The sequence below is a fragment of the Ascaphus truei genome, chromosome 12 (assembly GCF_040206685.1).
Source record: "Ascaphus truei isolate aAscTru1 chromosome 12, aAscTru1.hap1, whole genome shotgun sequence".
NCBI lineage: Eukaryota > Metazoa > Chordata > Amphibia > Anura > Ascaphidae > Ascaphus > Ascaphus truei.
In genome coordinates, this window is record NC_134494.1 from 28,535,487 (window position 1) to 28,559,302 (window position 23,816).

Genomic DNA, 23,816 nt, shown 5'->3' on the forward strand with positions numbered 1-23,816 from the left:
GAGCTGGAATTAATGGGGTTCGGCTCCGGAGTCCCCCTGTTTAGACCCCAAGTAAAAAAAAAAAAAAAAAAGCCTGGATCCTTTTACTTAATCTGTAAGAATCTCAGGAACCCTGGGAGGGGGTCTTCAGAGTTGAATATAGTGAAGTTGAGCTCATGGGAACCCCCTGTTACCACCATGTGAAATAATAAAAGTAGTTAAAAAATAAAAAAAAATTAGGAGGAACGGCTCCTTTTAATTATTGTTTAATATTATGTTTTGCACAGTAAGAGGTAACATGGCACAATTTGCTGTCTAGTTTATGTGGATCCCATTTAAACTTCGAATCATCGAAGTTTAAAAGCTTCTTTGCTCACGGTGATCACCATGTCCAACGAAGGGTCACATTTTGGAAATGCGAAGAACAAGGGGGGGGGGTTAAAGCATTTGATATGTGGAAACAAAATGGCAGTGGATTTCACTGGCATATTGCTTAGGTTTTTCATGTGGCTGAGAAACTGCTGGCTAACTTCTGAATGGAGATATAGAAAAGCAATGACCTTTATCAAAGACACGCTAACCTTTTGCAGGCACTGCCGCTGTGCCAGCGTTGTCTTGTGGATTTCTTTTCACTGGCTCGCTGGGCATTTCTTGTGTAGTCTCTGCTGCTCTGAAAATACCACACAACTTCAATGTTTCCTTTTGAGATCAGAAAACCTAAATTTCCTCGAGAAGCCGGCATCATAATTGGGGGAAAAATGGCAGGTCCTTCAAGTATTTACAAACTTGATACACTATTAATGTTTTATTATTATTATTATTATTGCCCCAGTTCTGTTTATGGCAACCACAAATCTTTCATTTTAAAGAAAAATAAACTTTTTTTCTACTTTCTTTGTTATAATCTCGTACTACTGAATGTGCTCTCAGGCAGGGCCCTCATTATCTTCTGTATCTGTTTATCTGTTTGTGCTTGTGTGTGTATTTGGCATGTCATTCTGATGGTGTAATATACAGAACTCTGTACCCCCACTGTACAGCGGTGGGGAATATGTTGACACTTTACAGATAAACAATAATACCGGACAGCTTTCAGTTTTTTGCAGCCCACCGTGGCCCCTAAATTGCCAAATGAACCAGCAGTGCATTATATATCTATATCCTATTCTCTTTCTCTTTTCTCTCTCTTTCTCTTTTCTCTTTCTCTTCTCTTTCTCTCTTTTTGCTTTTTCTCTCTTCTCTTTCTCTCTTTTCTCTCTCCTTTCTTCTCTCTCCTCTTCTCTCCCCCCTTCTCTCCCCTTCTCTCTCCCCTTCTCTCTCCTCTTCTCTCTCCTCTTCTCCCTCCCCTTCTCTCTCCCCTTCTCTCTCCTCTTCTCTCTCCTCTTCTCTCTCCCCTTCTCTCTCTCTCTCCTCTCTCTTTTCTCTCTCGTCTCTCGTCTCTCTTCTCTCTCTCTTCTCTCTTCTCTCTCTCTTCTCTTTTTCTCTTCTCTTTTTCTCTTCTCTCCAGACTAGGCCCACTTCACCGCATCTTTGGAAACAGTACATCCCTTTTTTTTTGGGTCCGCATTTGAAAATAGAATGAACTTTGTCATCCTTCTAACATCCATTTTTTTTATTTCCCTAGTACTGGCCAGGAATGATACAAACTGGCCAGCCTGGATCTTCACAAGAGTAAGTCTTTGAAAGTAAATGACAAAAACAAAAGCATGTTCATCACGCTCGATCCGTTACCCTCTCCCTGATCTGTGATTTCTTAAAGATGCATTCAATACATGTTCAAGCAAGCTAAACATGTATTTTTATTGTCACAGGAAATCACTGCATTCGTAAACCTTTTCAGCACATACAAACGATTATTATGTAGGTGACAAGAAACGGGTGTTTGTGTATGTATATGTGTGTTATACACATATACAAACAATGTAGTAGCGCTACAAAAGTGCCTTGATTGTGCGATAGTGATAAGCTATTCAAATAAAAAATAATTAAAAAAATAAAATAAAAAGAATTGATACAATTTCTAATATAATGAGCCACAATGAGAGCCCAATGGATGGTATAAGCCTACCGCTTGTCGCACATAATCAAATATAAAATAGAATAAAATGATGTTCAAACCAAATGACGAACTGGTAGACAGAAATATATATATTTATTTATTTATTTATTTAGAATTGTAAATCTACTGTAGCTCTGATGCCGAGAGGTTATGCCTTCTCTAATATTACCATTTTTAGCACCAAAACGAGAGGGAAATACAGATGCAGAATTGGAGTTCCTCCGATTTACAATGGAAGTTATTCAAACCTGGTGCAGAGCACATCAATATATTCTCCAAACCAATGGGTGCAGCTAGAATGATCTTGGGAAAATATGAAAAAAGAAAAAAAATATAGTGTTTGATATAATATATTTGCATGTTTTCACCTTTTCTCTATATCATTCTACCTGGGCCCATTGGTTTTGAGGTTTTTGATTTTAGAAGCCGCATTTAGACTGTAGGGAACGTTAGTATATGCAGTACATTTTCTATCACGGTATATATTCTGACACACGGAGTGCTCATTTGCATGTCATTTACCCAGAATCCCTGGCTGCAGTGGAAGAATTGTATGCCAAGAGATAATCGGGTGAGGCAGGTTTGTGGACCTGTTTGAGACGTACATGTGCTCACAAGTGATATTTTATTTATTTCCAACATAGAGGGAGAGGGAGTGGCTCAGTGAGTAAAGACACTGACTCTGGCACTGAGTTTGAAGCAGGTTCAATTCACAGTGTCGGCTCCTTGTGACCTTGGGCAAGTCACTTTATCTCCCTGTGCCTCAGGCACCAAAAACATAGATTGTAAGCTCCACGGGGCAGGGACCTGTGCCTGCAAAAGATCTCTGTAAAGTGCTACGTAAAACTATCAGCGCTGTACAAAATACATGCTATTATTATTATTATTTTTCAATAAAATCTAATTTTTACATATTTTCTTGTAGAACCAGCATGGCTGCATTATAAATAAATATATTTATTTACAGACACGGGTGGCAGAATAGATAGCTTGATATAATTACTATTGCACCTTACACTTTTGGAGATCTTTGCCATAATGGAAAAGGATGTTGAAATTTACTCCGTGTTTTTGTTTCTTGTTAAATTGTAGTGTAAAGCCATTTGTTCAGCAAGCATATCCTATACAGCCAACCATCACAGCACCCATTACAGGTAATGTTTTTATTGCGCTCACAACTGTTATTATATGGTATATTTATTTGGAACTGCAAAACCCCAAATCAACAATTTCATTGTGTTCCTGCCCTGTCTCTACACAATGTCACATTTAATAAACAAAATACAAATTGGCATACAATTTTCTGACATGGCATTTTTGTGAATTTTAGAGACTCTTTCTTTTTTCTTGTAATGGATTTTGCCTATTTAAAATCTCTATTTTCTTTCTGATGGGGCTTGACCACAATGGTTTAAGTGTCTTATGATGGGTCGGTGAAATGTAAACTAAAATAAGACTACTGGATGTTTGTGTGATTTTGTCCTGTGTTTTGACATTTCAGACCCATCCAGCCCCAATGATGTTAAAGCAGGAAAACATGAAAAATCCTATTTTTTTAAAAAATAATTTCTGTAGTATTAGATAAGTTTGCATTTTTTGTAAAACTGTTAATGCCATTGTTAAGGATTTTTTTAATGTACTGATCATCTTTTGGTTGCTACAGCAATCATTTAGAACGTCCTATCCACTTCCTCTTTTGAAACAGGCACATCTTCCTTTCACACCTTTTTCAGCTTTGCGCTTTGGCAACAAAGTATCACAAACAGATCTGTTGCTGTGTTCCAAACAGCAGACTGTCTATTATTACTCTGAAAGCTGTAACAATAATGTGTTACACTGAGTAATATAATGTTACATATCAGCTGCAGCATTTCAAACTGCAGCACACTGTTAGAAGGCGGCCATTTCCTTAGGCACACAATTAGGATTTTGACAGATTTATAACAGGAGCACCAAACAATTGCCCGTTTAGGTAAGAATGTAGAATTATACATTGTCACATGCTTTATATTTTAAAAGTAAGAAAAAGGAAAAAAAGAGGGGAAGTAGTATTGCTGCTTTAAAGCGGCAGTCCAAGCTGCCGTTTTATTTATGTATTTATTCCCTTTAATATGTGCATCCATACAATCCACACAATGATGAGCAATTAGCGAAGTTGCCGATCGATCTGTTCTAAATGGCTGTCAGTGCAGCAGAAGAGGACCAAATATGCCAAGTTCTATAGGGAAGATCATGTGACCAGGCAGTCACTAGACACAATTGGTGCACTGCTAGAGAGAGGGCAGGGCTCCAAAAAGAGGTGTGCCAGAGCCTGTTTCAGAAGAGGAAGGGGATGTGACGTTGTAAATGGTTGCTATAGAAACAAAAAATGCTTGTTACATTATAAGACATTAAAAATGTCATTCAGAGTTGTTGTTTTTTTATGCTATAAATATTTTCTCATAGTACAGAACTGATTTATTTATTTTAAACACGTACAGTAGGCTTGGTCTGCAGCTTTAGTTATTGCTTGGAGAATTACATCTTTACTAAAAGCCACCAACGATAAAATGTGGCTGAATTACCAATACTACCACAACACTACCACTAGAGCTATTTCTCCTTAGAACCATTTCTAGAGGAAAATCTTCTCTTTCGAGTGCAGACCTTTCAAGAAATACCTAAATTCCTCTCCCCCCCCCCCCCCCCTCTGGGGACATTGAACTCAGGTGCTGCTTTAAGTTGTAATTATTCCACTAGGGTATTGCAGTATGCTGTAAGAAAATAAATGTACACCTGATTTCTTTGTGTGTATTTGCATCTCATGGGGATACCTTGGTTCTACCCTTTAAGATGTTGAAGTTGTTGAGCATTTTACAGACATTGTACTGTATCTTAACAGCTTCAGCGCTGGGAGATATGACGGAGGCTGCAACTCATTGCTATGTGGTACATTGTAATTTTTAATTATACAGGTAAATCTGACCTTTTGCCTCTATTTTGTCCCTCCCTTCATGGGAAAATTCAGAGTGCTGCCTCAGGTGTCATGAAGTTGTATGGGCAGCCATATATGTAGTCCTACACATACCTATATATGTGGTCCTACACATACCCATATATGTGGTCCTACACATACCCATATATGTGGTCCTACACATACCCATATATGTGGTCCTACACATACCCATATATGTGGTCCTACACATACCCATATATGTGGTCCTACACATACCCATATATGTGGTCCTACACATACCCATATATGTGGTCCTACACATACCCATATATGTGGTCCTACACATACCCATATATGTGGTCCTACACCACCATCTATTCTAAAGTGTCATCTTGCAACTCAACCACGTGTTATGGAAATTCATGCAAACTGCCATAGAATTAGCTGCTAATTCTTTGCAATATCGGCTAACAGTCAAGTAAAATAATATGGCTTAATGTTTACAAATGTACATCAATCCAGCAATTTTTTTAACCATGTGTATTTTTCTACACGTTCCTCCAATATCCTAAAATAATCGATCACTCGACCATATCCCGGGTATTAATCCATCTGCAACGTTGGCTGTCGGTTGGACAGCAGTTTTAAAGAGGTAGCTCCAACTCTGGTATGCCTAAGGAGAGCTGGCGCTCCTGGCGGCTTGATGTGTAAAAACCTTTACCGATGACCTTGTTATTATACAGAAAGCGCGGTCCGCACAATCAATTTAAATTTGTCCAGCTACGCTCACGCGGTGTGTGTGTGCGCTTGTGAGCGTGCACGTACGGGCGCTGGGCGCTTGCCGAGACGTTAAATTGACCTTGAGGCGTTCTGAGGGGTCACATGACCTCAGCCAATCAGTACCAGTTAGTGTTTTGGCCACACTACCCCGCTCGCGCTGGCAGAAAAAGTTGCCGGACACCCGAATGCTCATGCTTGTAGTGTTGGTGACGTCACCACTCTCAAGCATGAGCGTGGCAAGGGGGATGCAGCCTTATGTTCATTTCACACCTCACGAGCCCCCTCTACTTCATACCCACTATCCATGTATTTCTCTCCCCTCCATCTCACTCACACTCCCGCCTCACGTATTTCTCCCCTGTGTCTCACTCTTACTCCCTCTTTTCCTCTTTTCCTCACTCACTCCACCCCCCCCTCTCTTCTCTCACTCACCCATACCTTCCGTCAATTACCCCACTCACTCAATCCCCCCCACAAAATATGTACAAAAAAACCCACCCCCTAAATACATATAAACCCACCCCACAATACATAATAAAAACAGTTAAAATTTACTCCAATAGATCGTTTTCTAGGTTTCATAAAAATAGTGTCACACATTCACTCTCTCCTGTTACACACAACACTAACATGTACACTGTGTATGGACTGTATCGCCCTTGTCATATTAAGCCATTTCTGTTCTGTTTTTAATGTGTTGGAGTTGTTTTTAACATTGCTTTTTTAAAAAAAAACTATTTGATCATGGAAATGTTCGCATTCTAAATGAAACGTAATGGAAACCAATTTCCCTTCTAGATAAGCATATGAACGCTTACATTTCAGGATTTGAGCCTTCCTCCGCTCCTGCGTCCTCGGTTCCGGCGTGGCAAGGCCGATCCATTGGGACAACCAAGCTCAGACTGGTGGAGTTTTCAGCATTTCTTGAACAGCAGAGAGACCCAGATGCAGTAAGTCCTAGTTTGAAATGCACCATTTTCCTTCACGAGTTATCTACGTGTAATCTGAGTTGGGTAACATCCTAAACTTGACCATCTTTGGGTACCATCCTTAACGTTGTCATCCTTTTCAAAGTCTTCTCGGCAGAATTGCTCTGAAATATTTAAAGTGCCCATAGTAACATGTTATAAGAAGCCGGTACATACCGAGTCAGTTCATCTTAATAAAAAGGAAATGTGGTATTAACAATATAACCACTATAATAAATAAGCCCGCCAGTAACAGATCTATATCCCTGCCACGTTGCCTTTGTGTGGAATTTGCACATCTTCCATCCTAACCCACGATAACTAGGACCGTTCTTGCTACACTTGGACAAAACACACAAAACCCCAGCAAGCTCTTTTTGGGAACCCCTGAGCCCCCACAAAATATATATGTATAGAAGTGTCAAAAAGGAGTGCTATTGGGCGTGGCATATTTATACAACAAACGACAGAGAAGCCCAATGCTACATCCAATATGACAAAAATACACAGTAGAATACTTATATATTCTCTTGAAAAAGGGTAATTTAGTTTAACCCTTTGGCCAAAGCGTTGTAAGCTTGCGAGCCGCGACAAGGCAGACACCTGTTCGCAAGTCCTAACACTACCAGATAAAATACTAATATCTCTATTAGGATTACAATTCTCATTTACCTCTATTAGGAGGGAGAAAGACCACCATTGGATCTGTATCCAGTAAAATGACTGTGTATTTTTGCCATATTGGATGTTTGCATTGGGCTTCTCTGTCGTTTTTTGTATACACTTAGACAAAGTTTACAAAGCAAATAGGCTTGAGCAGTTTTACATATATATCTACTGCTGGTAAAATGGTAATGGATTAATCCTTCTGCCGCACTCTAAGATGGTATAAGGGTTACTGTCTACAGGTGTTTCGCAGGGACTGAAGATATTCTGTCCACTCCGAAGTGCCGGGAACCTATAGTATATGGGAATGTAAATCTATCAGATCAAGTAAAAAAATGGCCATAAATAACGCTCTTGTTTGGCTAAGTAAATACATGAAAAAAAATAAATGTACTTTTAAAGACTGATGGGTTAATTCTAAAGCCACAGTTATGTTAAAGTGAATGGGGATTTTTGAATGCAAAACAACCCAAACTGCTGCTCAGTGGGTATAAAATAAGGGCCATATTTGCCCAGCAGTGGCACTCCATAGAACACATCCTAGCACTGGGAGACGCTGTATGAACCATTTAAATCAATGGGCTGTAAGACTTCTCGCGGCATTAGAATGTGTCATTAACTATGTCCCTAAACCCTGTTCCATTGTAGAGATGTGAGAAACTTTCAACCGAGGTTGCAATCTAGGCAAAATTTGCTCTTTTTTTCAGCCGCAAAGAAACTTTTGCAACCGTGTCAAGAGTTTGCAAGAAATTAGGGCGCGTCGATGTGCAATTTAATTTCAGAGGGGATCGAATTTGGGGGGGGAGGGGGAGGGAATGCGAATTTGAAAAATTGCAACTGCATTTTGGACAGTTTTGTGCATCTCTAAACCTCTACTGCTTGTAATAGATGCAACCTAAACCATGACGCATGTAAGGTTTTTGTAAATGTATTGATTATTACAATATGTTTTTAAAAAAATTCTACTGGAATCTTTAGCGCAGTGGCTGCAGTAACAGTTTATTTAGCAGCATTTTATATTTGGTAGACTTTTTTCTGATAATACAGGTAGTCCTCGTTATCCAACGTTTCACTTTACAACTAATGGCATATCCAATGCTTTACAATGCAACCCTAAGGGCCAATTTTCGACGCCTGAATGCGTTATCCAACGCTCCCCGCCACTGATTAACATGGGACTCACTTGACAACGGTTTTGCTATCCAACGCTACTTCCGGAACGGATTATGTTGGTTCCCTGCAATTTTCAGGTAGTTTGAAAATTGATCAAATACTGAAGAATTTACAATGCATCTGATCTCAGACGTGCTATTAGAGAGGGTTGGGGTTCCTTACAATACATCTGATCTCACATGCGCTATTTGAGAGGCGTGGGGTTCCTTACAAGGTATCTGATCTCAGACACACTATTAGAGAGAGTTGGGGTTCCGTACAAGGCATCTGATCTCAGGCGCGCTATCAGAGAGGGTTGGGGTTTTGCAGAATTTCACAATATAATTACAGGGTTCCTTACCCCAAAAAAGTTAAACACAGAGTATGACTGGGATTTACTGCACACTTACAGCTGCTGCTTGTTAGAGAATGAAACCCTTGTATTAGAGTAGCTCCCCAACAATTTAAGTTTGTGACACTCATTGCTGGTCCCATACACTATCCATCTCCTTTCTAACTCCGGTGTAGAAGGCCGCACAGTGGGTTAAAGACTATCTTGTTGGTTATTTTTGTGGTCTGAAAGCCAATGGCGATACAAATAAGAAGGCAGAAAGGATGCTACTATCATAGTTTATTGAAGGGTTACAGTGGCATAAGTACAATTTTTGCCCCCCCCTGCAAAACAATCTAAAGGGGCCCCCCTCTCTAACTGTCCCCCTGATCCCTCCACCCAAAGGCCACGATTATTGTGGCTGCATGCGCGAGACATTGTACTCCTCGAGTACAAATTTGTGTTCCTCAGTGAGGCCACCCATAGTGTGCGCAAGCGCTGCAGTCGTATCTCCTATCTATCACCCATAGTGTGCGCAAGCGCTTCAGTCTTATCCCCTATCTATCACCCATAGTGTGCGCAAGCGCTGCAGTCTTATCTCCTATCTATCACCCATAGTGTGCGCAAGCGCTGCAGAGTGAACGATTTTTTTAAATACAAATCAATTTTTTTTTTGCGCGCGCAACGGCTGCATCGCGGCCACGCCCCTCTCTATAAATGTAAACCCCAACAAAATAAGGACTTGGATTGTCTCTTTAACACTGGAAAGAAAATTGAGACATTTGAATTGGGTGTTTATTTGGTGCACTTTATTAGTTGCGATACTCCTCTCATGGTATATTTTGTCTGCTATCTTTGGTTGGGCTGCTACAAGAGGTGGAGGCCAATAGGAAAAGATATAAGATATAAAAAGTCTGTTTTTTTGTGGCGTTTCTTTTCTCGTTAAAACCTGAAACCGAAATCCCGACTTCTAAAACCCTATGGTTTCCTGGTTCTGTTTGTGACGCCTCCCATCTCATCATCCTGAAAAACAGAATTGTGAAATCAAAAATGTATCAGGATGTGTCATTTCACCTATTTCGGTTCTGACGCTACTCCTCTCAGGACCCAGATTCTTGTATATGGATTTTTCTGCAGAAGCACCTGTCTCTTTGGCAGGCTTTGCAGGCAGCTGTACTGTGATCTAAGTGCTGTCTTTAGGTATGTTTCAATTTAGATGGCATATAGCATATCTGATTCCAGGAGAATTCTTGAGCACTGTGTTCATCTTATGCTGACACATTTATTCTCGTTTGCAAAACAGTTTTTTTTTTCTTTTCTTTTTAATATACATGTGACTAACCTTCGTTTTCACTATTTGCATACTAATGATTAAAGGACTGCATTGAAAGTGCCAATATTTTAATCAAATGCGCAAGGGGCTTGTAAAAGACAGTTAAAATGTAACGAAGTACCCACTGGCACAGGAACACAACGTTTAACTGTGTTTAACCCATTCCCGGCAAGAGTGGCCCCCGAGGGGTCAACATCGGGGAAAAAACCCACTCATTCACGAGTTTGCGCTTGGGAAGTCCACTCGTCTGCTTGATTAACAATGTGTCACCATTTGATCACTATGAAGGTGCCTCTGCTACAGCAACAAACACTCATGGTGGACCTCCATGTTTTCCTGTTTTTCATTGTCCTTTGGTGTCTACTGTACATAACATTTTTTATACAGATATTACAATGATGACACGGACAGCTTCTTTCCCCCCTTCCTTTTAACCTTTATTTTAAGCTGCCCCTTAATGCAGTCAAGATGTTGATCTGAAATTCAGTCTAACCTTGTGGATGCTACACATTCCTTTGCAAAGCACTGCTGGTCCTTTTAGCCACCAAGGTGTCATGTAAAGTGACTCTTCGCTGCTTCTTTAGACAGTAGTGGATGGAGTCCTGGCCTGCAGCCCCCATAAGGCCATGGTAGGACAGTCTGCCTTTTAAAAAACTATTTTTAATTGCGTGCACATCTCATGCACAGCTATTTCGAGACAGGGATTAGTCACATGCAAGGGCAGGATATCGGACACTCTCTTTTTTACTCCCCTTGTCAGTCAGTATCACAGATGTGTTGTCTCATCTCGCGGTCTCATCACGGCATCATATCATTTACTTGTCCCTAGTCGTGGGTAACTTTATTTATTTTTTTAAACCTAAAGCTGCAGTCCCACTTTATTGGAGTTGCATTGAATTGAAAGCTCTGTCATATACGGACTTCTCTAACAATTCTACATGTGTTAAATAAACGATTCACACCACCAGACTGCTAAACATGGCTAATGTTCACTACTTCGGGGGGTCGATGCGTGCTGCTTATCCTAATCTGCAGCGGTCAAGACAGAGTATGCCATGGGAAATGTTTTTAGCGTCCTTTAAAAAATGGTGGTGCATAAATATTTTTCCAGTGCATTGAGAAAAAGGCAATGCAAAGGCGGTATTAATACATAATTTCTTTTTTTAGTCGACTGACTAGAACTGTTCCTTTCAAGGTGCTATTGTGTTTAATAAAAATGACAATGTATTCTGTTGGTTAAATACCTTGATTTTTAAGAAATATCTGATTTTATGGTGGATAGAATGGAGAATAGGGACATAAGGAATATATTTGGTGCCATGTGTAATTTTGTAAGATTTATTTCTTGATGTCTTTAATAAGCATTTATGTTCAGGGCAGAGATTTATTTGTTTGAAATCATGTGATCGCCCTGTGGCAACCAAAAAGTTATAGCGCCTCTTAGATGAGGGGTGGTCAACGTCAGTCCTCAAGGGCAACCAACAGGTCAGGTTTTCAGGCTGTCCCTGCTTCAGCACAGGTGGCTCAGTCTCCGACCCTGTCGTAGATAGAAACAAATCTAATCCTTACTACAGAAAGTCCTTCAATTTTTTTGGCAGGATTGCTCCTGGTCCCTATTATACAGTGTACTGTAAAACAATTATTGCATTCATGAAAGGAGAGAGGGGTGAGTTGCATTGGGGGCACAGGGCCACTATAGGGAGATGTTGAAAAACTCTATTTTTAGTAGAGGTATTTGATAGGTTTTTTCTTTTGTTCGTTGTTTTTTGCACCATTTCTCCCGCTCACTATTACCCCTGCTAATGTTAATTATCACATTGATCTACCAAATAAAGCACGGTGAACACTGGTAGCCTGACATATAAAAAGAAGTACATTTATTTACCCTTAAAGCTCACACCTCAAAACTCAAGCAACCCCAACAGATCTCGTCTACAGGTTCAGGTTTTCAGTCCCTGCTTCAGCCACCTGTGGTGAAGTTGGGATATCCTGAAAACCTGACCTGTTTGGGGGGCTTGAGGACTGGGGTTGAGCGCCCCTGTCTTAAAGAATGTGCAATCTGTCCTATTGGTGTTTGAGACACGGTGATACAAAGTGACACCTTCAAGTTCACTCACAGTTGTAGCTGATATTGAAGCATGTGACATGGTCTTCACAGGCTAGTGTAACATCCTCCCTCAGTAGAACAGATGATAAACTCTTCCCCCTGCAGTGTTGTTGCGTATGTTGCACATCTACCCAGCAGCAGGGCCCATATCTCATTCACCGATGTTTCTGCGGCATAGTTTTAGATTTATTTTAGAATGATAATAACATGATTTCCAGAGGCTGCTTTTCTTTGTCATTCTTATTGGGATGTTGGTTTATCTTTTCACATGTACAGTATAAAAGTTACTTGCAAAAAAAAAAAACAGTCGTTTAGGCAAGTATGCGATGAATGGAGTATTTAATCTTCCCAAATGGTTTTTTTATTGTCCTCAAAGTGTATAGTAAACTGTAAATAATAAAATAAACCGGTTGCTCTAAATACAGCTGCCTTTTTCATATTGAATATTCATTGCAAGTTGACATAGTGAAAAGATGTCCAACCTTTTCTTGAACAAATCTATTGTATCTGCCATCACAGTCTCCATGGGTAATTAATTCCACATTGTAACTGCCCTTACTGTAAAGAACCCTTTCCTTTGTTGCTGGTGAAATCTCCTTTCCTCCAACCTTAAGGGATGACCCTGTGTCATTTGTTGGGACGTTAAGTTATCGCGCAAAATAGCTTTAAATGGACTTAGAAGTGAATAGAGAAGAGTATTCTCTGCCAGTGCTCCAAGTTAAATAATTTGCTTCTCCTTGGAAATAATTAGTAGCTATATAGCGTAATCATCATTTCAAATGCACCTTTGTTGGAGGATCCAGGTAAATAAGGTGAGTAGAAACTGTAATAAGGTCAATGATGCTCATTGTTAGGGGTGTGGGTAAAATATAGAGAAGGGATGTCAAGGGAACCTAAGTAAACCAGGGACCCTGACCCCTATCTAAATAATGACTCCAACAACAACCCTTAGAGCTAGACCATAAAGATAAAGAACAGTGTCAGACATATTACTCACGACCCTTATATGTGCGGTCCATCTGGTCCTGGCGTGCTCTCAGCCCGACGTGTATATTGGTAGAAAATCACCCTGGATAGGGGGAAAGATGGCAGTGCACAGTGTGCCAGCAAGTGCCTCATGCGTTCCGGAAGCAGGAAGTAAAACGGAAGCTGGATGGCGATTTCGGTAGAAAAATTTAATGAACAGCAAAGACATCAATAAAAAGAAAAAAAATCATCTTGAGAAGGAACTCTGACGCGTTTCGTGCATCTACTGCACTTTGTCAAAGTTAAATGGACTAAGGGTGACATTCATAGTAACAATGGTGGGGGGGAATTATTATATTTTATTTAAGAATTTTAATGTCCCATGTGACATGAACCCTTCTGTGGCTGCTGATAACCCTCTGAGTGTTCTTTGTTTTTCTGACAGTGTCTCCTCATCTTATCTCTTTCAGTACAACAAACACCTCTTTGTGCACATTGGACAAGCGAACCATTCTTACAGTGATCCACTGCTTGAAGCTGTAGACATTCGTCAAATTTATGATAAGTTTCCAGAAAAGAAGGGTGGCTTAAAGGAGCTATTTGGAAAGGGACCTCAGAACGCGTTCTTCTTAGTAAAGTTCTGGGTGAGTAAAAAAAAAATAATAATACCAAAATATTTTCGGGTTACCGTTTTTTTTTTTTTTAATATATTTTCTGATTTGTCTGTGTTCGACAATTTTATTTTGTCAGATAATCTGAAGTGCCCCAGCAATTGTATAATGAAAAGCAAGACACATTAAACACTTTGTGTTAATGGAATCTCATGTGCTGGTTAGCATGTCACTGTTTCAAACCATGCAGACCTTAATCAGGATGTCTCTGCATTATCAGAATAATTTTTGCGTGTGAGGTGTCCATGCAAAGCTACTTGATCAGGACTTAAAGAGAAGTTTCATTTGTTGACATTTGCACATGTTTTACCCCTTCTGTGGCACATCCATGAATGGATGTTTTATTAGACCCTAGTAACCTATTAAGCGTTGAGTATACCAAGCACCGTAAAACTATTAGTGCACATATGTCCAATTTCTTATTCATGAATATATTGCAATATCTCCAATTTGTGTATCTTTAATGTTGCTGAAAAGCAAGTTCTTTATTAGTCTTTCCAGGCCTGCATCACGTTGCCTTGCAACATACTGCATTCACACCTAGCATGGGATTGGTTGTATCTGTATGATGTATTTTGTGCAGCTCTTCAAGTCGTATCTCTCTGGTTTAACCCTTTGTTGGCCCCAGGACATAGCTACGACATTATCGGGTTGGGAACTCCAGGGGCCCCATGGCTATGTCATGTCGCTGTCTATGCTCGTTCCCCGGGGAAGAGATTGCGTTCGCGAAGAACGCGATCTGAAAGGTAGGGAGGAGTACCCCTCCACTTCCGTGTCCAGATTAAGTGACTCCGTGATCGCTCTGAGGCAAGCAAATGGTTAAAGCACGTCTTGGATGGAAACCAATCTAATCCTTACTGCAGAATGTGATTGAAAGTCTTTTTCTTTATTGCATGTACCTTATTTGCAATTGTGTCTACAGCAAGTTACATAGTAGATGAGGTTGAAAAAAGACATCTTCCCATCAAGTTCAAGATATGCTAAATTTAGACAGCAGATACTTCTGCTATGTTTTGTAAAAGCGCATTGAAACACTCCAGGAACGGTACATAATTGTCTAAAGGGCGTTATTCAGTATACTCCAAAGAGTGCTTTGGATGGTTTTTTTTTTCCACACACAAAAATATTATTCAACAAAGAGTGAAGAGCCAGGCGAAGAAACTCAATGAAAAAAAATGTGGCGCGGCCGACGGCTGAATGCAAATTGGTATGTCGGAGTAATTTCCCCAAATTACTCATTCCCATGCTGTTCAATAAACTGTGAAGGCAATCACGACCCTGTGCAGCGCGTACGCCATATAGAAAACTTAATTGGAAAGTCTTGACTAGGTGGCAAAAATATACACACACACACACAATATTAACCCCTGAATAACCGTAGCCGTGACGTACAGTAACTACCGCCATTTCGGCCGGTTTGTTTGCACAAGGACCCATGAGTTTCAAGGGCGCACCCTCTCACGCGCAGGAATGCTGTTACAGCACCGGTTTTAGCAGCTGGAAAAACATTCTGGCAGTTCTACAGCCCTTAACCCTGCAGGGAGAAGGAAAGGGACCCCTTTTTAATATTTATTTTACACATGCACCGCGTTCAATAGTTACGCCCCTTAACTATAGTGGACATGAAGGCATGTCCGCTATGGTAACCAAAGGATTAATAAAAATTAAAAAAAATATATATATATATATATCTTATATCTATCTTGTATGTATCTATCTATCTTGTATCTATCTATCTATCTATCTATCTATCTATCTATCTATCTATCTTGTATCTATCTATCTATCTTGTATCTATCTATCTATCTAGTATCTATCTATCTATCTTGTATCTATCTATCTAGTATCTATCTATCTTCTATCTATCTATCTATCTATCTATCTATCTATCTATCTATCTATCTATCTATCTATCTATCTATCTATCTATCTATCTATCTATCTATCTATCCTATCTATCTATCTATCTATCTTGTATCTATCTCTCTATCCACAGTATACTATACATACACACACATACACACAAACACACACACACACACACATACACACACACACACATACACACTCCTGTTGAATCCCAGGCAAATGTGCTGTAATCGTGGCTGAATTATAAAACTATTCTTTAAAATAATCAAATCCTTTTAGGAAGATGGAAACGAAAATGTTTTGATAAAGTATCCGATGATTTGACAATGAACAAAGTGACCACCGGGATCAAGAAGGCAAAGTAAAAAACAATCCAGCGGTTGACCATAGAAGTCTCACCTGCACAGGGTGAAAAAGTAGCGTATTAACTCAATGCAAACTGCTTTATTAAACTGTGTGCATGTTCAAAGTAAATGTGTAGTACTACAGCCTAAAATAAAACGATAGGATTGAATGCCAGGTGTCACTGCGCTTCTAACAAAGTCGCCAGTTTTCATTTATTTTGCTGCGACTGGCGATAGGAATTACTGAATCAGATCTAGGAAGGAGAACCCTTTTAATGTTACCGGCATACTGAGTGGTTTATTCAATAAACCCTGAAGCGCCTTACTGCGTTTCAAGTCCGTGCTTCGAGTGCTATTGCATAGGCCTACTGATTTGTTCTTGTTAAGTACTTTACAATGGTAGAAACCTGCACGTGGAATCATCCTTGTACAATGGGTTATATACTAATTTTGCCAGAGGGTGTTGTGACCCCGGAATATATCGAGAGCGTAATAACTTTTAATTAAACTGCAATTATTTTGTTCACTTAAACAAGAATCCATACTTCTGTTCCCCGCTGTCAGAGTATTAATGTCTACTGCCCTCTAGTGAAGTTTCATATTCACTTCTGCATAGTTTAATGAATCTGCATGAGTTTAAATGTTGTGTGTGCGGATGTCTTCAAATCTTCTCCACAAAATTCTTTATTCCCCCCCCCCCCCCTCTCCAATTTCAGGTCCGTAAAATGTTCGCAAAAGTTCACATTGCTCAAAATTTCACAAAGTTTGCCCGAATTTTTACACTATGCGACAAAATGTAGTGAAAATGAGCAGTATATAAATGACCAGATAACCTTGCACATTGACCTTGTAATGACCCAAAATTTGTTCTTGCGAAGCTTACCGTTTTGTGCAACATTTGTATCACAAAACACTGCAAGTTTTACCCAATTCACGGCCATCCGCGTACATTCTGCTCTCTAGTTCTGTGAGACTTCAACAGTGTGTCTTCTAATTGGGTAACATACATGTTGCTACAGAAGGATATCTCATCATATATATGTCGGTGTCTTTATTTGTCAACATGTCTACAACAGAGTTATCACTTACAGTAGCTTAGAAGCAAGAGAGAAACTAGCGGCGGTTCCTAGGTTGAGCTCATGCACTCTCGCAAGCAGGCAGCGTGTGAGCTGCATCCGTGCCGCGCTGCGGTAGCACTGGAGATCTGTGCTCATGGTGTTGCAAGCGTTTGGCGCTTGCGGACGTGTCATGAAGCCGGTTCACCCTCATTAGCTGAACCAGCTCACGTGACGCTGACGTCACGTGGCAGTCGCCTGAGAAGACAACATTTATTGTCTTCTCAAAACGCTGCTGCGTCAATTCTCTGTCGCCGGCAGGCGCGCAGGCACTTGGCTAACTACTATAGCCAAGTACTGCATTGTGGCGTGCGTACGTACGCAACGACGCCGGCAGCATAAACTCGGCCTTAGCCACCAGAACATATCAAGCTGTGTTGTCAGAGACATTCGGGTACATAAGATCATTCATTACAATAATCGAGCAATATTTCTAGTGTCTTCTTAATTTCTCGAGAGCCTCTTGACATGGCGACGAATGGTGGTGCCTGGCACTGTAGGGGGCACCATGACAGTTGAGCCGAGTCATGGGTTTTTTCCTTGTATTGTTAGGGAAGACACATTTTTCACTCCTGTGGAGCTCTGAATGCATCCTGGCCGGACGTGGAACGGTGGAGGAGACCCCTCCCCCTCTCCCCCCCTCCCCCTCTTCCCCCCTCCCCCCCTCCCCCCTCCCCCCTTCCCCCCTCCACCCTCTTCCTTTTGTGACATGGCGATTGTGGGATTGCTCCCGGGGAGCAATCACATGATCTCCATGTGCCGAAGGCTCGTCCAGCGCTCAAAGTGTTAAAACATCTTGTCAAAACAGCTGGCTGGCATTGTACATGCCAATAAAAACGAAGCGGTAGACATCATCGTAATTAAGCAGCTAGGGCTTCCACAAATGCCTTACTCCTATGTAGTCGTTACAGAATACTATGCTCATACACCACATTACGTGAAGTACAAAGATATTTATACTATAGTGTTGGTGCCTTCATGCAGAATTCCTATGCGTGTTACTTCAACCTCCCAAAGATTGGTATAACTAACCCTTTCCCTGCCAACGTGGAATGCAGCACAGAGTGAAACGGGTATAAAATCGAGGTATTGGGGTTTTTGTTTGCGCAACCGTTAATGGGATGTCCCCCTGTAGGGTGAGTCCCTTCAGGCTATAGCAGAAAGAGAAGTTGGTATATTTGGGTACAGGACATACATGGTGTTTTGAGGATATGTTTATAAACTCCTTTTAATGCATGGCAGTGAAGGTAAACGAGGAAATGTCAGCTTTAACATAAAAAGCTCATTTTAGTCTCCGGTTAAGTTGCTATGGACTTAGGTTCTATGGTGATGCGTTGGAGCAAGAGTTCTCAACTCCATTCCCACCAACAGGTCAGGTTTTCAGGATATCCCTGCTATAGCACAGGTGGCTCAATCAGTCCCTCTTCGATTGAGCCACCTGTGCTGAAGCAGGGATATCCTGATATCCTGAAAACCTGGCTGGGGGGGAGGGTCTTGAGGACTGGAGTTGAGAACCTCTGGGTTAACAGTGTCATATATTCAAATATTGACTTCATTGTACAGTACTGTATTTATAAGAGTGAAAAAACGGCTCGATCCCTGTTTGACAGCTAGAAACTACAGTGAATGGTGTCATATTTTTAAATTGGAGTTCATCTGCACTGTTTCAGCTGTCCGACTTCTCTGTTACCAGCAATGTTTGGTACAGGTTTTTGTAAATGAATGTGTAACTACACTTTTTTAGTAACTGCACAGAAGCAGAAAAACATGTCGGGAATGCACGGGATGATCCTAATTGAGTATAAAACGAATGCTTGTTTTTGCAGGAGTTTTGCATTGTAAAGCTAGCAGCTTGGAAACCACGGCTTATTCTAATAAGGACACGCTTTCGAGATTCTTTTGAAGTAGTGGATATTTATGACATTTAAATTGGACAAGCCATCCATTCAGTGGATGATTGCATTTAGCTGTCACCAGAGAGGGGAGGATAGCTGCTTTTTTTCAGAGAACAAATATATGGCATAATTAACAATAACATGATTTGGTTTTGTTCATATAATTTAAGGAATCTGTAGAATTATTTTTTTTTTTTAAATATTTGGACGAATTTGCCCTTCTAGTTGAAAAACCTTGACGAGAAAGGTAGCCTCCAGTCTCAGGTGCAATATTCATCTTCAGATAATACAAGCGTAATTAGATTTTTTTTTTTTTTTTTTTTTTTTTTAATTCCTATCACTGGATTGACATGTTCCGTTATTGTGTGATATTCTAAGAGAAAATGTTTAAAGCTGCAGACCAAGCAAAATCCTACATGGTTTAAAAAAAAAAAAAAAATCAGCGCTATACTATGAGAAAATACCTGTAGCATTTTTTTTAAACAACTCTGACATTTTTAATGTATTATAATGTAACAAGCATTTTTTTGTTTCTATAGCAACCATATACAAAGTCCCATCCCCTTCCTCTTCTGAAACAGGCTCTGGCACACCCCTTTTTGAGCCCTGCCCTTTCTCTAGCAGTGCACCAATTGTATCTAGTGACTGCCTGGTCACATGATCTTCCCCACAGAACTTTGCATCTTGATCCTCTTCTGCTGCACTGCCGGCCATTAAGTGAACCCCCGAGCCAAATCCTTGCCTCGATCGGCAACTCATTGTGTGGATTGTTTTAATGCACATATTAAAGGGAAAGGAATTTTTTTTTAAATGGCCGATTGGAGTGCTGCTTTAAGGAGGCAGTCCGCATAGCACTTTAAAAAGCACCAAATATATATCTTTTTGGTTTAATATATTTGGCCTATAATTATTTTTATTGAAAACGAATTACCTAAACTGGCGATCGATTCGTTCTCACATGATCGATCAGCAAAGGCTGCTTCCCAGGGTTCACTAAATGGTCACCCTTCAGTTTCTATCAATCCTTCAGTCAGTGTAACTCCGCAGCTACAATGTATTCTTCTATTACTAAGGTAATGTTATCTATTACAGTTTGCTGCTCAAACTGCTGGTATTATTGGCAACAAATATCACAAACAGGAATGTGTTACAGAGATCTTGCACTGCTGGGGAGGTGTGTTAAAACCTGCTATAGAAATCAAAGAATGCTCAGTATATGAAAACAAAGAAAATGGCATTAAGTGTTGAATAATTACATTTAAAAAAATGTAGTCCGGATTGTCTAATACTACAGACTTTAAAAAACATTTTTTTTTAAATAAATATTGCATGGATTGCTCCTTTAAGTGATAATTCGATAAAATTGCCACAATTCTTCAAAACAAGTCTAGATAAGCAACAGTGTTTATTGCATACAAACTCCAGTAAGCACGATCCATAGGATATAGAAAATATTACTACAAGTGTGACTTCGGCTGCGCTTGTAGTGCCGGCGACAGCGACGTCGCCCGAAAACAAATGCATTGTCGCCGCCGACGTGGCAACGCGATTTATTTGAAGCTGGGAATATTTGATTTTTCAGGGGCTGTCGCCTCGTGACAGGCCGTGAACCAATCAATGGCCTGGTCGCCCGCGCCGCCGCAAAGCAAAATACAACTGTCGCTAGCGGCCATGGTGGCGTCACGGGCACTTTACGCGCGGCCTTAGGCTGTGCTTATAGTGACGGTGACGTCACGCTGCAGTCGCTGGAAAAATCAAAGTGACTTCCAGCGATCGCGACCAAGCCATCGCGCCGCTTCTACTATACGCGCACGTGACGGCGGCAATACATTTGTTTTGCTGCGGCGGCAGCGCCGCCGTCACTGTAAGCGCAGTCTTATTTAATGCGGTACAGTGATATTAGGGAAGTAGAAGTCCTCCTTTTAGTATAGTTATACACTTGTGTATGTTAGAGCACCATTTATTTTCTGCATTCATGCAACTGCAGGATGGCGCCCGAGCAAAAACGTTGGACTGGACAATGTTTCAGTCAAAAGCACTTTGTAGCCGAGGTTTTAGGATGTGCGCACGGCCTATTTCTTTATATGTTGGAAAAGTCATTATCACATTATTCCTCTCTACCCCTCTGTACTCTACAGGTTACAAAATGTGTGTTTTGTTAGCACCATAGGCAGCCCATCAATCAATATGTCTTAAGCATGGAAGAATCTGACACGTTTTAAATGGTGTTCCATTTCTCCGTGTATAAATTGTCCATCACCAATTCTTCAATTCTTCTATAGAGTGTTTAGGTATCAAAAGAAATGGGAGCTGTGCTTTCCTAACAATTACCAAGTAATCATGAAGCCACCGTAATTGGGTCATAAGTGAGACATACAGCATGAAGTCCTCTGGCTCCAGAAGCCTGTCTCTTTTGTTCTTTCACTGTAGACGGTGAATAGATGCAGAACTATGTTCTGATCTCCGCTGCTAGATGGCCTCTTGAGACCACAGCATGCCAGGAAACCTTATGGGTAGTGAATCCCTCCGAGCACTTATTGTACAAGTAAATGTATTCTTTGTCTAACCCAATTCAACTTGTCTCTGCGGTGTGGAGAAGTGTTATTTCTCCCCTCGGCGGGCCAGCTCACACTATCACAAAAAGGTGGCTATTGCAAGTGAGGTTTTTGACTTCGCAGTTGGTATAAAGCGGATACACATTGTGTGTTCCTAATGTGCACTGCAGCATAAGGAAAGAGTTATACTTCCTGTTTAAGTTTCTTTTATCATTAGACAGCACTCATGTTGGTTCTCACCGGTAGGTTGCGCTGTCTACCCAGATGAGAGTTGCATAGATATATTTCTGATGTCTCTCTTTCCCCCCTTCTCTCTCTTTCTCCCTTTCTGCCTCGCTCACTCTTTCCACCTTTGTCTACCCCCTTATCCCACTCTCTGCCCCCCTTATCCCACTCTCTGCCCCCCTTATTCCACTCTTTGCCCCCCTTATCCCACTCTTTGCCCCCCTTATCCCACTCTTTGCCCCCCTTATCCCACTCTCTGCCCCCCTTATCCCACTCTCTGCCCCCCTTATCCCACTCTCTGCCCCCTTATCCCACTATCTGCCCCCTTATACCACTATCTACCCCCTTATCCCACTCTCTGCCCCCCTTATCCCACTCTCTGCCCCCCTTATCCCCCTCTCTGCCCCCCTTATCCCCCTCTCTGCCCCCTTATCCCCCTCTCTGCCCCCCTTATCCCCCTCTCTGCCCCCCTTATCCCCCTCTCTGCCCCCCTTATCCCCCTCTCTGCCCCCATTATCCCACTCTCTGCCCCCTTATCCCACTCTTTGCCCCTTATCCCCCTCTCTGCCCCCATTATCCCACTCTCTGCCCCCTTATCCCACTCTTTGCCCCTTATCCCCCTCTCTGCCCCCATTATCCCACTCTCTGCCCCCTTATCCCACTCTTTGCCCCTTATCCCCCTCTCTGCCCCCTTATCCCCCTCTCTGCCCCCTTATCCCACTCTCTGCCCCCCTTATCCCACTCTCTGCCCCCTTATCCCACTCTCTGCCCCCTTATCCCACTCTCTGCCCCCCTTATCCCACTCTCTGCCCCCCTTATCCCACTCTCTGCCCCCCTTATCCCTCTCTTTGCCCCCCTTATCCCTCTCTTTGCCCCCCTTATCCCTCTCTTTGCCCCCCTTATCCCTCTCTCTGTCCCCCTAGAAGTACTGAAAAAGTATCCCTATACGGCGCACTATAGACTCAATGTGTTATGAATTATATATAAAACTTAACTTTTAATGATATACATCTTAAGAGAAAAGGCGCCTAAACAAAATGTGCAACTTCGAACCAGTACTAGGTATGGAATATATATAAACCTGTCTGGTAATAAAACCCTGCCTTTTGGGTATATCCTCTATACTGGGAAAGCCTATTACTTGTTTAGGTATTTCCTAAAAGTGCAACAAAAATAATTGTCTGATCATCTCATATTAGTCACCATCTATTGTGGAGAGTTTTAATCAGACATTGATAATTACACGTAAGGATAATAGTATCGCTGCATATATTGTGCTTATAATTATGTAAATTTAATATCACCATTCAAGACAGCCTTATATTATATTATATTGCAATAAAACAACAAGGCTGTCTTGATGGTGATATTAAATTGATTGATATTAAAGTGTAGAATCTGCACACAGGGCTGGACTTTGACCTTCTGAGGTCCTGAGCTACGTCACGTTTGAGGCCCCAAAAATGAGGAATAGATTTATTAATCTCACTGAAGGGACCATTGAAAATATAAACATGAAAACTGCAATGTATGACCGCATTATACTAGCGTCGTTATATACAAAGATGACGGTGTGACGCTAAAATAAGTGTTTGCACATCACATTAATTTTAAAATTAAAAACATTTTCTTTTGGGATTTGTGGAGAGCAAAGTCATTGACGATGTCTTCAAATAAGATCCGAAGTTTATCACTTTTGATGCACGTGATGCTTAGGGTCATATGTCCATGTTTATAGAGTAGTCTCTTTCGCATAACTTTATTTTTGAGGCACCTCATACTGTTGAGACCCTAAGCTGTAGCTTAGCTTATGCGTAAGGCCTGGGACATAGTGAATAAATCAGTGCGGAGGCTCGCGGAGGCTCA

General features: G+C 41.0%; 1 protein-coding gene across 14 annotated transcripts in view; it reads left to right on the forward strand.

The window, feature by feature from the left end:
• Positions 1–23,816, forward strand: part of TEAD1 (TEA domain transcription factor 1) — a 186,837-nt gene that overhangs the window by 148,721 nt on the left and 14,300 nt on the right. For 7 of the 14 annotated variants that reach the window (XM_075567139.1, XM_075567140.1, XM_075567144.1 and 4 more), the window contains 4 exons: positions 1,604–1,650; positions 3,131–3,192; positions 6,552–6,703; positions 13,747–13,920. In XM_075567139.1, the coding sequence (XP_075423254.1) occupies positions 1,604–1,650; positions 3,131–3,192; positions 6,552–6,703; positions 13,747–13,920 (435 nt within the window). The remainder of the gene's footprint in view (positions 1–1,603; positions 1,651–3,130; positions 3,193–6,551; positions 6,704–13,746; positions 13,921–23,816) is intronic. The other 7 variants (XM_075567141.1, XM_075567142.1, XM_075567148.1 and 4 more) reach the window with 1 other exon arrangement.